The sequence below is a fragment of the Antedon bifida genome, chromosome 2 (genome assembly GCF_963402885.1).
Source record: "Antedon bifida chromosome 2, ecAntBifi1.1, whole genome shotgun sequence".
Taxonomy (NCBI): domain Eukaryota; kingdom Metazoa; phylum Echinodermata; class Crinoidea; order Comatulida; family Antedonidae; genus Antedon; species Antedon bifida.
The window spans coordinates 5,682,676-5,698,523 of record NC_136227.1 but is presented as its reverse complement, the minus strand read 5'-3'; the positions used below and the strand labels follow the sequence as shown (position 1 = coordinate 5,698,523).

General features: G+C 32.1%; 1 protein-coding gene across 1 annotated transcript; it reads left to right on the top strand.

Moving 5' to 3' along the window:
- Positions 1-9,342: 9,342 nt before the first annotated feature.
- Positions 9,343-14,941, top strand: LOC144835988 (translocation protein SEC62-like). The gene is made up of 8 exons (XM_078691147.1): positions 9,343-9,435; positions 9,802-9,916; positions 10,541-10,646; positions 11,158-11,458; positions 11,571-11,651; positions 11,780-11,840; positions 12,319-12,438; positions 13,248-14,941. Exons 1-8 carry the CDS (start codon positions 9,391-9,393, stop codon positions 13,664-13,666), a joined length of 1,248 nt encoding a protein of 415 aa, XP_078547273.1. The 5' UTR covers positions 9,343-9,390; the 3' UTR covers positions 13,667-14,941.
- The last annotated feature ends 907 nt before the right edge of the window (positions 14,942-15,848 follow it).

Below are 15,848 nucleotides of genomic sequence, written 5' to 3'. Positions count from 1 at the left end.
AAACATTTGTCATTTCATTACAATTATGGGCTCCTTTGAAAGGGGGAAAAAACACATTACAATATAAATTAGGAACTCCAAAACTAAATTTCGTAAGTATAGATTTATTTTCTTAAATAACATTAATTCTAACAATTTTTTTATGTTACTATTTAATGTTATTTTTTAATTAAATCAAGAACAAGTGAACTTGTTGGGTTCATCATTCTAGGCCTTACTTACTTACTCTTTGCATCTCTATGAAGCCTCACTCGGTTGACCATCAATTTTTACACTTGATTTTAAATTGGAAATTGCCTTATAAGCAAACGTGTATCAAAATCTCGCCTATTTTTCTACCAAACATATTGTAATCTGACATTTTCAGAGTGCTCTATTTTAAAAAATATTCTTACCTCAACCTCAACCGCATGGTGGGGCTGAGTTCCTGGAAACTCAACTTATGTCATATTGGTTTTTAAGTGAAGAAGATTTTGAATTCACAATTTAAACTGTACAATAATGTTTTTTTTAATAGACAAATTAAACTAATGGCTTACCATAATTGAAATGTATTCTTGTACAGACATCAGTTCTCCTTTCAACTAAAAACTATACTATCTACTAAATTTAAAAAAATTTAATTCAATCATTATTTTTAGGCCTATTCACCATACTAAAATAAAAAATGTTAATGCAAAATAGCTACAGTAAATTATATATGGCGACTAATTTTATTTAATTTTTTGGCTTGTTTTAAAGATGTATTTTACATCATTTCATTTTGCATGAAAAAAAAGTAAGTTATTAAAAAAAAAATTAAAATATGAAAAGAAGCTTATTTTAAGAGGAAAATGAATAGAATGTACAAGGAATCTACAGTTATGAAACAATGTGTTACATTATTGTTGTATATTTGCAACTGGTAACAAACATTTTTTTTAAACATAATATTTTTGGACAAAATTGGACTGGCAGTTATAGTATAGCAAACAACGGGTTTTTTACATGATTAGGCCTACTGAGATGAATTGAATCCATTGTGGCATTAATAGTTAAATATTTTGACACATTTTCTATCGTGTTCTATTCCTATGAATTTTACGCCTTGAAAATTTGTTTTATAGTTTAATACTGCTACTCGTCTTGGTTTGGTTGACATTACTGTGATTCCTCTAGGACAGTTTAATCCATCATCTACATCATCTATTCTTGTTATGAAAACTCCATTTTTATCAAATAATTGAAGTTTTTGCTCACTGGATACTATTATGTTTTCATCCATATTCATTGTGATGCTATGAGGGCGCCAAACCTTCCCATCTCCATGACCACACCTAACAACAGTTTTTAGTAACATACCGTTTGGATCAAACATTTGTATTTTATTATTTCCAGTATCAGTAACCAGCAAATTTCCTTCTTTTGTTAAGGTGACATCTTGTGGTTCAATGAGACCATATAAAAAAACACCCCTTGGCCCTATTTTACCCATCAATTTACCATCTTCAATATTAAATTTAAAAACACAATGAACTTCACTGTCTGCAACATACAACATGTTGGTTTCGTTGTTTATTGCCAAACCCTCTGGAGACTTCAATATTCCTTTACCAAACTCAGTAGACGCTCTCAGCGTCCTAACACACTTCCCTACTTTATCACTAAACATAATGTCACCATTACTCATTGAATACATTCTGTTGACGTCATGTTCACATTCTGTTTTACCTACAAATTTACCCGATTGATCGAACTTCAATAACTCTTTACTACAGCTTGAAACTAAGATACAGCCATCTGAATCTAATTCTACATCGCATATTCTGTCTTCGTTATCGGCTGCTTTGTGGAATGCAATAGTGTCAATGAAATGCACCAGTCCGGGCGATTCCACGTTGATGTTTACTGGAGAACCTTGGACATTGGCTAAATCAGCAGTGACCTCCATCTTCCAGTCACCTTTCACATTACATCTACCTTTCATCTTATACTCTCCACATCCCATGTACTCTATCTCATCAGTGGATCTTTTTTCACCTGACGGGGTTATCATGGTAGCAGCTACCTTGCATGCATCACTTTCATCCAGAGTTTTTACCTTGATTGCCAATGATTGTCCCTTTGTTACTGTAATGGATCTATCATCTTCATCAATGATGTAACTGTTGTTGACACTTTGAATTCTACCAAGACCCCTCATGATAACATCATCCAGTTGCGTGTTTATTACGAAGGTTGGTGTAACTTTCAGACTTTTGATATTTCTTGATTTGATGTCCTTGTTATTTTCTTTAACTTCGTCGATATTCGACTTGAACTCATCAAGATTGTTGACCTTTCCTGGGAAGTCTCTCATTGCTGTAACTGATGTCTTCAAACTTTGCACTTCCATTTGGTGTTTTTCTAGCTCTTCCACATGACTTTTAATGGCGTCATTCTTTTGTTTACATTTCTTTTCAAGGTCCAACAATAGTTTTTCACCTTCTTCTCTAACTTTCCTAACAGTAGCCTCTGTATGCGTTTCAATAGCTGTTTTTGTGTATTCTGAATGTAATGTAAATTTTCCCTTATTTTCCATTATTGAATTGTATGTCGCATCTAATTCCAGTTTGATGTCATTCACGGCTGTGAGAACTTCGTCTACTCTTTGGTTACAATTATCTATGGCAAGTTCTATCGGTTCTGTATTATGATTATCATAACAATTCATGAAATGCTCACATTCCTTGCATGCACTTTTGCTACAAGTTGTACAAAACATGTTTAACTTGTGTTCTAGATGGTGTTGGCACCTGCGGTGTATTTCTTGACTTGACATCTGTAAAAATACAGACTCTTTTTCAAATATATTTCGGAATATTTTTCTATTGTGTTTTAAATTACTCGTTTGTGTAACATCAACCAAATTATCAAAACATTCTTAACTTTAACTTTATTTTTTAGGAATCACATTATATTGCAAATTTTACTTATTAAATTTACTCTTTTTGTCACACAATATGGTACAAATTCGCATTCCAAAATCAGATATCCTTACTTACTCAAAAATGCATTCTGACACTATTTTGCTACATAAACACCACTATGTTTGAGTGGAAGAACTTATAACTTTGTAAACTAACCTTTGTTTTGTCGTCGATATTAAATAATTCCTCTTCGTATAGTTTATAGTTCTGCAGGAGTATGTGGTTGTTGTATGCGATATGCGCAACTTTACATTCATGCACAACTCAACCTTCACAACTAGCAACTTTGTTATGATAACTATGTATTGTTGAACTTGGCAATGTATTTTTGAAAATCAATTCCTTTTGTTCATTTCCAGTTAATTCATTGTTATTTTTTTTTTATCCCAAAAGAAATCATATTGACATACATAATCGATTTATTTTTTAGACAAGGAACTTTATGCTGTTTGTGTATATACGCGTTGTTAACCACCATTCAATGAGGTGTTTTCGAAAACAGACAGCCTTTCCGCCCCACTAAAACTGCTCAATATTACGTTAAGACCAGTCTCTGTTTCCGATTTTTTCAGAACATGTAATTCGTTTGGATCGTCGGTTTGTACCTGTTTTTAAATCCCATATCTCTTTAAATTTAAAGCGCAGGAGAGTGCAGGAGTATTTGGAGGACTCCCGTGATATCGAAATTCCCTGTATGATCCGATCTCAAAAAGACTGCATGCCTGGTGCAACGTTTGAAGATATTTGACCCACTGAACAAATGTTTTTGTTGAATGCCATTTGATCACTTAGACCAAAAATTATTTACCTGTAATAAAGCAAAAAATAGTAATATTTGACTGGAAATAATGAGTTTTTTGCTCTTTTTTTGTGAAAACTGTATTATTTAAAATTGATTATTTATTAATCTATATTTCCCGTTTTTAGAGGAAAATACATCTTCAATGTAACGTAATTATCTTTGACAGAAAATTTGAACCCTGTAATTTAAAGAAAAAAATCAAACTGAATAAATATTATTATTTTTTTTGTCTTTTTAAAATTTTGTTTATCCGAAAGAAAAAATTGATTTGTTATTAAAATAACTATTGAAAGTATACTTTTGTACATTAAAATACTTCCTTCAAGTTTTGAATGAAAAAAAATCAAATAATTACATTTAAAAACATATTTATGATGACTGATCAAAATGCCCCGTACGCCACAGGAGTATGTTTTGTTAATTGCTGGCATTACTAATCACTATTTCAATTTTTATTTAAAAATATATTTTGTCATAATTAGGTAGCTTGATAAATGTAGCATCAGCGCATGTACCTCTTAAATATATTAAATACACGCCTACTTTCAGAGACTTTTGACTGCAGTTTTTTTGGTGACAATTTCTTCTGGTCCCCACGTCATAAATATATTAATTAATTAGCAAACAACTTCATTAATGGATGATTATTTGATGTTCGTATATAATAAAGAGGTACCAATAAGTTGCGAAGAGCAAATATTAGATGATGTTCTTTCCTGATTGAATAAAATAAAAGCACATTTTAGTATCTGAATTGTCCCGTACGTCACACCTTTCAAATAGCTTGGACCTGCTATTCTATGAATACTGTTATTTGAAATAAAGAATGACTAAACTTGAAGAATACTATTTAAGGGACCACATTACTATCATTGTGATGTGATAGCCTTTGCAGATGGGCAACAAACAAGTAAGCATATCATTTTTCATTTCATTACAATATTAGGCTCCTTTGAAAAGGGAAAAAACACATTACAATATAGGAACTCCAAAACTCTACCTAAATTTCGTAAGTATAGATTTATTTTCTTAAATAACATTAATTATAACAATTTTTTTATGTTACTAGTTAATGTTATTTTTTATTTAAATCAAGAACAAGTGAACTTGCTGGGTTCATCATTCTAGGCCTTACTTACTTACTCTTTGCATCTCTTTGAAACTGCACTGGTGACCATCAATTTTTACACATGATTTTAAATTGGGAATTGCCATAGGCCTAAGCAGCAAAACATGCAATCCACTGCTGAAGTGTACTACACCTGGTGTAGGCGCAAAGTTTCATATTTTTCTATCCACCTATTTTTTCTTACCCAACAGCCACCCTTAATCTTGGACTGGCAGTTAGCAAACGAAACAGGTTTGTTTACATGATTACTGAGTTGAATCCATTGTGGCATTAGGCCTAATAGTTTTTTGGATTACCATAGGCCTAATTCAAATGTATTGCTTGAGATAAGTCCTCCTTTAACTAAAAACTACACTATCCAATAATTAAAAACTGAAATCATTCCTTTTATATGCCTAATTCACCATACTAAAATAAAACAATATTAATACAAAATACAGTAGCTATACTTTAAAAATAGTGTTTAGATCTTTTAAAAACATCTGCTTTGTATACGCTTTTTCCACACGCTTAGCTTTTAAACACGTAGTTACATTAGCGTGTTTAAAACCTAAATCTGTTTATAGGTAAATGTTGTTTTCCTTCACTCGTTTAGCAGTCAACATGTCACTATTATGTTCAGCAACATGTTTGGTAGGCCTACGTGTTTAGGGTTGCGTGCATACGATTTTACTGTGGCGGAGAAAGCATCCACACATGAGCTCCACACATGGTAAATTAAACACGTTTAAAACCTAAACGTGTCTTTATATTGCTCCACATGTTTAACAATCAACACGTCACTGATGTGTTGAGTTGGTACAGACTACATGTTTAGAAAGTATTTAGAACTTAAACATGTTCATATCTAAACATGTTTAAGGCTAAAGGTGTGGAAAAAGTACAAAATACATACATCTGATAAAATCTAAACACTATTGTGTGTGATCTTGTAACCATAACAACATTGTTGATGCTTTTGGTATTATATTTTTTATACCGAAATAAATAATAGTAGTATTTAATCTTAATAGCATCAACTAAATTCATTTCTTGCAAGCCCAATTTATACATTTTTTTATTTTTTTAAAATAAGTTATTTAAAAAAAATTTACATGTGAAAACAAGTTTATTTTAAATTAGGAATAATGAATATAATGTACAAGGAATGTACAGTTATATGAAACAATTTGTTATTGGTGTATATTTGCAACTGGTAACAAACATTTCTTTCAAACATACTATTTTTTGGACAAAATTGGACTGGCAGTTAGCAAACGAAACAGGTTTGTTTACATGATTACTGAGATGAATTAAATCCATTGTGGCATTAATAGTTAAATATTTGGACACATTTTCTATCGTGTTCTATTCCTATGAATTTTACGCCTTGAAAAATTGTTTTATAGTTTAATACTACTACTCGTCTTGGTTTGGTAGATATTACTGTGATTCCTCTAGGACAGTTTAATCCATCATCTACATCATCTATTCTTGTTATGAAAACTCCATTTTTATCAAATAATTGAAGTTTTTGCTCACTGGATACTATTATGTTTTCATCCATATCCATTGTGATGCTATGAGGGCGCCAAACCTTTCCATCTCCATAACCACACCTAACAACAGTTTTTAGTAACATACCGTTTGGATCAAACATTTGTATTTTATTATTCCCAGTATCAGTAACCAGCAAATTGCCTTCTTTTGTTAAGGTGACATCTTGTGGTTCAATGAGATCATAAAAAAAAACACCCATTGGCCCTATTTTAGCCATCAATTTACCATCTTCAATATTAAATTTAAAAACACAATGAACTTCACTGTCTGCAACATACAACATGTTGGTTTCGTTGTTTATTGCCAAACCCTCTGGAGACTTTAATATTCCTTTACCAAACTCAGTAGACGCTCTCAGCGTCCTAACACACTTTCCTACTTTATCACTAAACATAATGTCACCATTACTCATTGAATACATTCTGTTGACGTCATGTTCACATTCTTTTTTACCTACAAATTTACCCGATTGATCAAACTTCAATAACTCTTTACTACAGCTTGAAACTAAGATACAGCCATCTGAATCTAATTCTACATCGCATATTCTGTCTTCGTTATGTGCTGCTTTGTGGAATGCAATAGTGTCAATGAAATGCACCAGTCCGGGCGATTCCACGTTGATGTTCACTGGAGAACCTTGGACATTGACTAAATCAGCAGTGACCTCCATCTTCCAGTCACCTGTCACATTACATCTACCTTTTATCCTATACTCTCCACATCCCATGTACTCTACCTCTTCAGTGAAACTTTTTTCACCTGACGGGGTTATCATGGTAGCAGCTACCTTACATGTATCATTTTCATCCAGATTTTTTACCTTAATTTCAAATGGTTGTCCATATGTTACTGTAATGGATCTATCATCTTCATCAATGATGTAACTGTTGTTGACACTTTGAACTCTACCAAAACCCTTCATGATAACATCATCCAGTTGCGTGTTTATTACGAAGGTTGGTGTAACTGTCAGACTTTTGATATTTCTTGATTTAATGTCCTTGTTTTTTTCTTTAACTTCATCGATATTCGACCTGAACTCATCGAGATTGTTTACCTTTCCTGGGAAGTCTCTCATTGCTGTAACTGATGTCTTCAAACTTTGCACTTCCATTTGGTGTTTTTCTAGCTCTTCCACATGACTTTTAATGGCGTAATTCTTTTGTTTACATTCCTTTTCAAGATCCAACAATAGTTTTTTACCTTCTTCTCTAACTTTCCTAAGAGTAGCTTCTGTATGCGTTTCAATAGCTGTTTTTGTGTATTCTGAATGTAATGTAAATTTTCCCTTATTTTCCATTATTGAATTGTATGTCGCATCTAATTCCAGTTTGATGTCATTCACGGCTGTGAGAACTTCGTCTACTCTTTGGTTACAATTATCTATGGCAAGTTCTATCGGTTCTGTATTATGATTATCATAACAATTTATGAAATTCTCACATTCCTTGCATGCACTTTTGCTACAAGTTGTACAAAACATGTTTAACTTGTGTTCTGGATGGTGTTGGCATTTGCGGTGTATTTCTTGACTTGACATCTGTAAAAATACAGAATCTTTTTCAAATAGTATTTCGGCATATTTTTCTATTGTGTTTTAAATTACTCGGTTGTGTAAAACATCAACCAGATTATCAAAACATTCTTAACTTTATTTTATTTTTTAGGAATCACATGATACTGCGAACCTTTACATTACTATTAAATTTACTCTTTTTGTTACACAATATGGTACAAATTCGCATTCCAAAATCAGATATCCAGAACTTACTCAAAACTGCATTCTGAAACTAATTTGGCTAAAAACCACTATGTTTGAGTGGAAGAACTTGTAACTTTGTAAACTAACCTTTGTTTTGTCGATAGTAGGCCTATATAATATAATTCCTCTTCGTAAAGTTTATAGTTCTGCAGGAGTGTGTGGTTGTTGTATGCGATATAACATTACATTCATGCACAAACCTTCACAACTAGCAACTTTGTTATGATAACTATGTATTGTTGAACTTGGCAAATGTATTTTTGAAAATCAATTCCTTTTGTTCAATTCCAGTTAATTCATTGTTAATTTTATTTGTCCCAAAAGAAATCGTATTGACATACGATAGATCGATTTATTTTTCAGACAAGGAACTTGATGAAATATCTGTTTGTGTATAATGCGTTGTTAACGACCATTCAATGGGGTGTTTCGAAAACCTAAAACTGCTCAATATTACGTTAAGGCCCGTCTCTGTTTCCGATTTTTTCAACACATGTAATTCGTTGGGATCGTCGGCCTTTGTACCTGATTTTAAATCCCATATCTCTTTAAATTAAAAGCGCAGGAGAGTGCAGGAGTATTTGGAGGAATCCCGTTCTGATATCGGATCGTATGACCCGATCTCAAAAAGACATGCCTGGTGCAACGTTTAAAGATATTTGACCCCTGAACAAATGTTTTTGTTGAATGCCATTTGATCACTTTGACCAAAAATTATTTACCTGAAAAACTGTAATAAAGCAAAAAATAGTAATATTTGACTGGAAATAATGAGTTTTTTTGCTCCCTTTTTTGTGAAAACTTTATTATTTAAAATTGATTATTTATTATTCTTTATTTCCTGTTTTTAAGGGACAAAACATCTTTAATGTAACGTAATTATCTTTGACCGAAAATTGGAATCTCGTAATTTAAAGACAAAAATCAAACTGAATAAAAATTATTATTATTTTTTTTTTTTTGGAATTTTTTTTATCCGAACGTCTGAGTAAGAAACATAGTTTGTACTTTGTACTACTTTTTTTCTTTACACCATTATGAAAGGCAAAAATATTACAGTAATTAAATATTACGCTAATTTTACTTCTAAATCAATGGTTTAATTTCTTTATGAGAAATGAGCACGTATCAATCCGTCTATCGACGACACCTTAATTTACAGTAACTACCCGCCCTCTCTAGTCCGCCACCGTACAACGTCAACAACATGGCTGATCGAGGAGGAGTGAGAAAACGTACCAAGAAACGAGAGGTAAAAACATAAAATACGATGAATAATATTAAAATTGAAGATAATAATGTTTATTTGAATTACTAAGTTAAATAAAAGTTATCACAGAATGTTTTATAATAACTTTGACTAGGAATTGCACAACAATTTATATCACCATCTGTGATTTCCCCACAAAAACGAGATGGGACGAATCGACGTCGTATTCTCCAATCGGGTTCTACCTAACTATGTCTCACTAGTCAACTCGTACCACTTACTAGTCAATTCGTACCACATTATCATCAATTAAAATATGGCAATTCGGTATCTAAAATCGATCTGAGGAGTGGATATTTTTCTTTATTTTAATTTCATTAGTATTAGTATGCCTAATATTTATTTCAGGAAACTGACCATGAAAAGCCCACGAAGGAAGAGACGAAAGTTGCTAAATATTTAAGATTTCAACTTCCAACAAAGAAGACAACATTCATGCAGGATACGGTAGAGTACTTCACAGGTACAGAACCTATCTCATTATATAGATTGTTTGTTTTTGTTTTTCTTTTGGAACTAGGCCTAGCAAGTGTAGGAATGCAAACTTCCCAACGTTAGAGATCCAATACTCAATTTTATGCACTTGTCAATTAATGACCCACTATACGACCCCCGGGAGAGGTGCGTCATGGATGCGTCCTTTAAAAATAATTGACGTCACCTAAAAGTAAGTCCATATTTAAATAAATATTATTTTTTTTTATGGTATTCATAAGGTATGATGCATTTTGTACAAATGACGCATCTCTCCCTGGAGCAGTCCAAAATTCCCTCTAGGGACCTCAAAGATGCCAGTCAGTTTGAAGTTTGAAACATAAAACAATACAACATCAAAAACGGTTATTGTGTTTTATTCATTTAGTTGTTTTTGTTTTTCTATTTCTACTGTGTAATGATTCAAAAAAATACAGTTCAAATTTTTCCAATTCAATCAGTATTTTAAATAAAATTTCAAGAGAGAAATAATTCAGAAATCCACCGGTTCTGATGCTATGCTACACTGGGTACACATGCAAGACAGGTGACCTAATTCTAAAACAAAATAATATCAACATTTTAAGACATTTTTAACTATTCTTTTTATTAGGTTCCAAAGCTGTGGATTTTCTTCTTGATTCAAAATGGGCAACTAGTAAAAAGGGTACCGATGCACTATTCACCAACAGGCAATCCGTTGTTGCTTACATGAACAGGTAAAAAAATTGTATGATATTAGTGTGTTTATCCAGTTTTCAATTTTTGTGTAAATTATTTTACTTTATTAAATTAATGGTATATTTATTTGTTATCTTTGCCTGAAGCAAAGAAGGGAACCTGATGTCTCACCTCCAATCAATTGGGAATCTTTCAATTTGCAATGACCCGACCTAGAAGGAAAGCTAGGTCAGGTCAATCTATGTGTCAGCAGCCAGTCATTGCCTGGACTTGAGGTGGAGAGCGAAGAAGCGAATGCCAACTTCCCCACATGCGCACAATGAATTGACATGACCTAGAGGTCAATGGTCATCTCAAATCAAAAGCTCCCTAGTAACAACTGACATCTTTATTTTGTGTTATTACAACAATCATTTAAGTATGGTTTTGGGAATGTATTTAGTGTTTATTTCGTCTATTGCCTATTTCTCTAAAGAGAATGCATTAGGTTTTACAAATTATTCTTTTACAATGATGGAATACATTTAAATTTAAGTTGTTTTTTTTTAGGTTGTTAAAGAAACGGATGTTCTATAGGACGATAAAAACAGTGAAGAGAAAGCGAGAAAAAGATGCCAAAAGCAAGGAAGGAAAAGAGAAAGATGGAAAGAAGAAAGATACAAAATCAAAAGATAAAGAAACAAAATCAAAGGATAAAGAAACAAAATCAAAGGATAAGGAAACCAAATCAAAAGATAAAGAAACAAAATCAAAAGATAAAGAAGCTAAAAAGAAGGAAGAAGTGGATGAAAAGAAAGAAAAAAAGCAAGAGAAGAAGAAAGAAGACAACAAGGAGGAGGAAGAAAGTAAAGTATGTATACAAACTAGTGTAGCTAAGTTTATTACAAAAGGGTACTCGTTCCAAACCGTCCCCCTCCCCACCCTTTAGATAAAATAGTTCCTTATTCAATTACTATTTATAGGAAGAAAATGAAACAAAGAAAGGAAAGAAAAAAGTGGTTTTGGACTGGACAGATCAACAGATCTTCAAAGATAATTTAGACGTGAGTACTTTCCTTTTTATTCTAACATACATATGAAGCCAGATACAATGTACGTATTTATGTATACTTGATTTGATTTTTGTCATGCTATATATAACTATAAATAAAACAATGTGTTTTCATTTCAGGCATATGTTTGGGTGTTTGACCCTATTAAGACTTCCCATTATATACTTGGTTTTACTCTTGGTAAGTGTAAATTTAAATTATTTAATGAAATCAAACTTACCCAATAGCACTCATTGCAAATGTAATAATGAAGAGTTATCTCTATATCTTAAAGACCTAAAGTATTAATATTTGGGCACTTTTTTTGGCAAACTAGTTTTATAGTGTAGACAGCGCTTTAGACTTAGTTATTTACCTGCTAAATTGGCTTTATGAACCAATTATCGATAACGTACCTAGGTAAATGACTAAACCTGAAGAGGGCCTATAATGTAATTTATTTTTTCAGAAACTTAAGGGCCCATGTGATTTTTTCCAGCAAATTAAAGGCCTATAATGTGATTTATTTTTTTCAGCAACTTAAGGGATATTTTTATTTGACCAATTGCATTTTCAGTTATTGTCACTGCTCTGTTATGCCCTTTATAAAACAATTTTTTTGGAAAGGAACTTGATGGTGAGATATTTAATATGTAGAAACCGTGTTTTTTTTTATTAGTGATTGCTGCAATTGGTATCTGTATTTACCCACTGTGGCCACCGGAGATCAAAATTGGAACATACTACTTGAGTCTGGTTGGCGTCGGATTAGTTGGAAGTATTGTCGTTCTTGGTATTCGTAAGTATTTTTTTCACTTGTTTTTCCAACTTAGATGATCACTTGCATATATTTTAATGGTACTGTTGAATCGGGGGGAAAGAGAGGGAGAAGTATTACCGAAACGTCTGTAATTCTACAGATATTTTGCCCAATTATGGACGTACGGAATTGAAGATATCTACTACGGTTAACATACAAACTATCCAAAATTAATTTGGCCTGAAATTATGGGAAACCTTGGCAAAAGACAATATTAATGAACAAATCAACGACCCCACACGACGAAAAGGCCTGCTTCCGGGATTTTTCCTGGTCATACCAAGGCAATCAAACAACAGGATAGGATGTTGTAACAATCCTTTGATCTTATGTCTGGCTGCGACAAACACCAACACTACTGTACCTTGTACATATTCTCGGCGGTGTGCAGGGTCTGTTAAGGGGTGTGGAACTGATTGTGTCACAGCCACAGATAAACCCTTTGATCTCCTGATCTCAGAATCTTGTTGTTAGTTTGCCTTGATCGTAAGAGAATTAAAACACAGTGTAGTGACTTTTCTTTGTCAAAAACAATGCGGTACCCTTTATTTTTCATGATGCACCAAGTAACTAAAGTGTACTGTCAAAATATCAAAATATCATTCTGCTCATGCTCAGAAACATGTACGTATGCGTAAAAAGCTACTGACAATTTCTATTACGTATATTTTTTTATTAAGACTTCTGAAAATAATTTAATATTGGAAAATAGTCGTGACAGAAACTCCTTTACATCCTATATCATGGATATTCTTTCCATCTTCTTTCACTAATTTCTATACTTGCAGTTCGTTTTATACTTTTCTCAATTCTGTGGGCCGTTACATTTGGAAAACTTTACTTTTGGCTGTTTCCAAATCTGTTTGAAGATGTCAGTGTACAGGAATCATTCCAACCAATTTACACAAAAGAATGGCGTGCTAAAAATAAAGAAAATGACCAAAAGGATGATGTAAAAGATGATGTAAAAGATGATGAAAAAGACGACGAAAAAGATGATGAAAAAGACGATGAAAAAGATGATGAACAAGATGATGAAAAAGAAGATGGTGCTGAAACGCAGGAAGATAATAACGAAGAAAAAGAAGACTCCAAAGATGAAGGAGATAAAACTGAATCAGAAGAAAATAATGGATCGGAAAAAGAAGGAAGCCAGAATGATTTTGAAGTTATCGAAAAAGAGGAGATTTCCGCTGTTGAAGAATAACAATGAGCTATTATTGTTTTTATTTATTGTATCTGTATTACACGGCAATGAAAATGTATATAAAAACAATAGACATTCAAAATGTATAACAGAGATACAGTAGTAGTATCAGTAATTATTTATTAATCACAAGATATCTGTTGTTTTCTAAAATGTTGATTTCAGTCAATCCCTTTCCAAAAATGCAATTAGAATTTGTTCATGTACCAGGCAGCCAGACTAATTTCTATTTGAAATCTTTCAAACACTAAAAAATCTATTTTCAAAAATAGATGTCTAAACCATGGAGGTAAAAAATTTACCTCCATGTCTAAACTATGAAATTAAGTCAAAATGCATGTTTTAACGTTATTTTTCAATCTATTCAAATAATTATAATAATAATTGTTTGTGTTTAAAAATTGTGATCATTGTTTGAAATATCAGGTTCGTAATTTCACTCTTCCCTGGTAGAACTTTTGCAGTCCGCCATACAAAACATTTTAAAATTAAGGCTGTATATACTTCCTGGCGCGCCTCTGTGCTAATTTTGTTTAAAGTTTTTCTTTTTACTGTACAACGCTCGAGTTTTATTGGTGCGTCCTTCACATAGTTTCTTTCACCTTATTTGTTTTCAATGTGGTTATTATACTTTCTAATGCATCTATTGAGTACTGTATTGGCTACCTAAAGATAAAATGTACGTTTTTACTGCACTTTGCGTCGATATACGTTGCGTCTACGTCCCCGCGTTGCGTCCTAGTGGGAACCAAGCTTTATTCTGATCAACGTTTCAAACGTAAATTTACCAGTGTTGTGATCAAAAGTGTAAATTTTTTTCTACATAAATATCACCAACACTGATGAGATTTCATGTTAATAAAATTATCAACATCAAAATCTTTCAATTGAAAAAAAACTTAAAATTAATGAATTATAAAAATAGTTGCTTATACAGCAGGTGTATATGATTAAAATAGCTACTAAAATCAAATTACAATTTATTTTTATAATACTTGTTTAATAATATTACAATTACACATTTATTTCATTCATTTTGTTCAGTATTTATAAATATAAAAGTATTTAGTAAACATATTCTCTAGTTTTACCCAAACTAACTTGTCGAAATACCGTTTACTGTATTCGTATATTTAAGCAACTAATTATAAATAATTATAAATGTATATAATACCACCGTCTATAATATCACTGCGCTTACTCTAGAGTTTCCAATTGTGCTATAGTGAGTGGTAAATGAATAGAAAATAAATGCTCGAAGATGACAAACTATAACGTATTTTACGCTTAATTTTGTTATACGACAATATACTACAGTACTATAAATATTTTATTTTAAATATTATATAACACCTAAATAAATTCCTGTCATTCGATTGGACGATTGTGGGTCACATAGCGTGCAATAGTACGCACTATTAAACGATCGTTTAATAGTACTTTTTTTCGTGTGCGAAAAAAAATTCTGTTCGCGTCCCCTCGTTGATATATAACATTTCATTGTGCACCACATGCCATTATTTGTACCATTACACTCATAAACATTCATTATTTTATACTATTTGACGATATCAATTATTCTACTGCAGTAACTACATTCTTTAACCTGATTAATATGCAATTAGCAAACTTGTTTTGATAATCATACTGTTTATTGCAGTGATTTACTTATACATTTCTAAACCAATTAAATCATACGTTATTCCAGAATAACAATAAAATTGACACTAAATTAAATTGTTAGACACAACTCATTGATTTTTCCTTCAATAGGCCTATACAATTTTATGTTTAAAAATCAAATATAAAATTAGGCTAAACTACAAAAAAATGAAATTTAACAAACGCAATGTTACTGAACATTATTTTTGTAGCATAACATGATTTCTTGGCATTGGTAAAACTTCACTATCCTTTTTTTTAATTACTGTAGTCTGTATCTGAAATCAAAGTTCCATATAAACTTGTCTTCGACATGTACTAGGCAGGTTACACTGATGTATCTGCGAACAAGCGTACCATACCGTGCTTATGAAGCGTACCATACCGTACTTATGAAGCGTACCATACCGTACTTATGAAGCGTACCATGCCGTACTTATGAAGCGTACCATATCGTACTTATGAAGCGTACCATACCGTACTTATGAAGCGTACCATGCCGTACTTATGAAGCGTACCA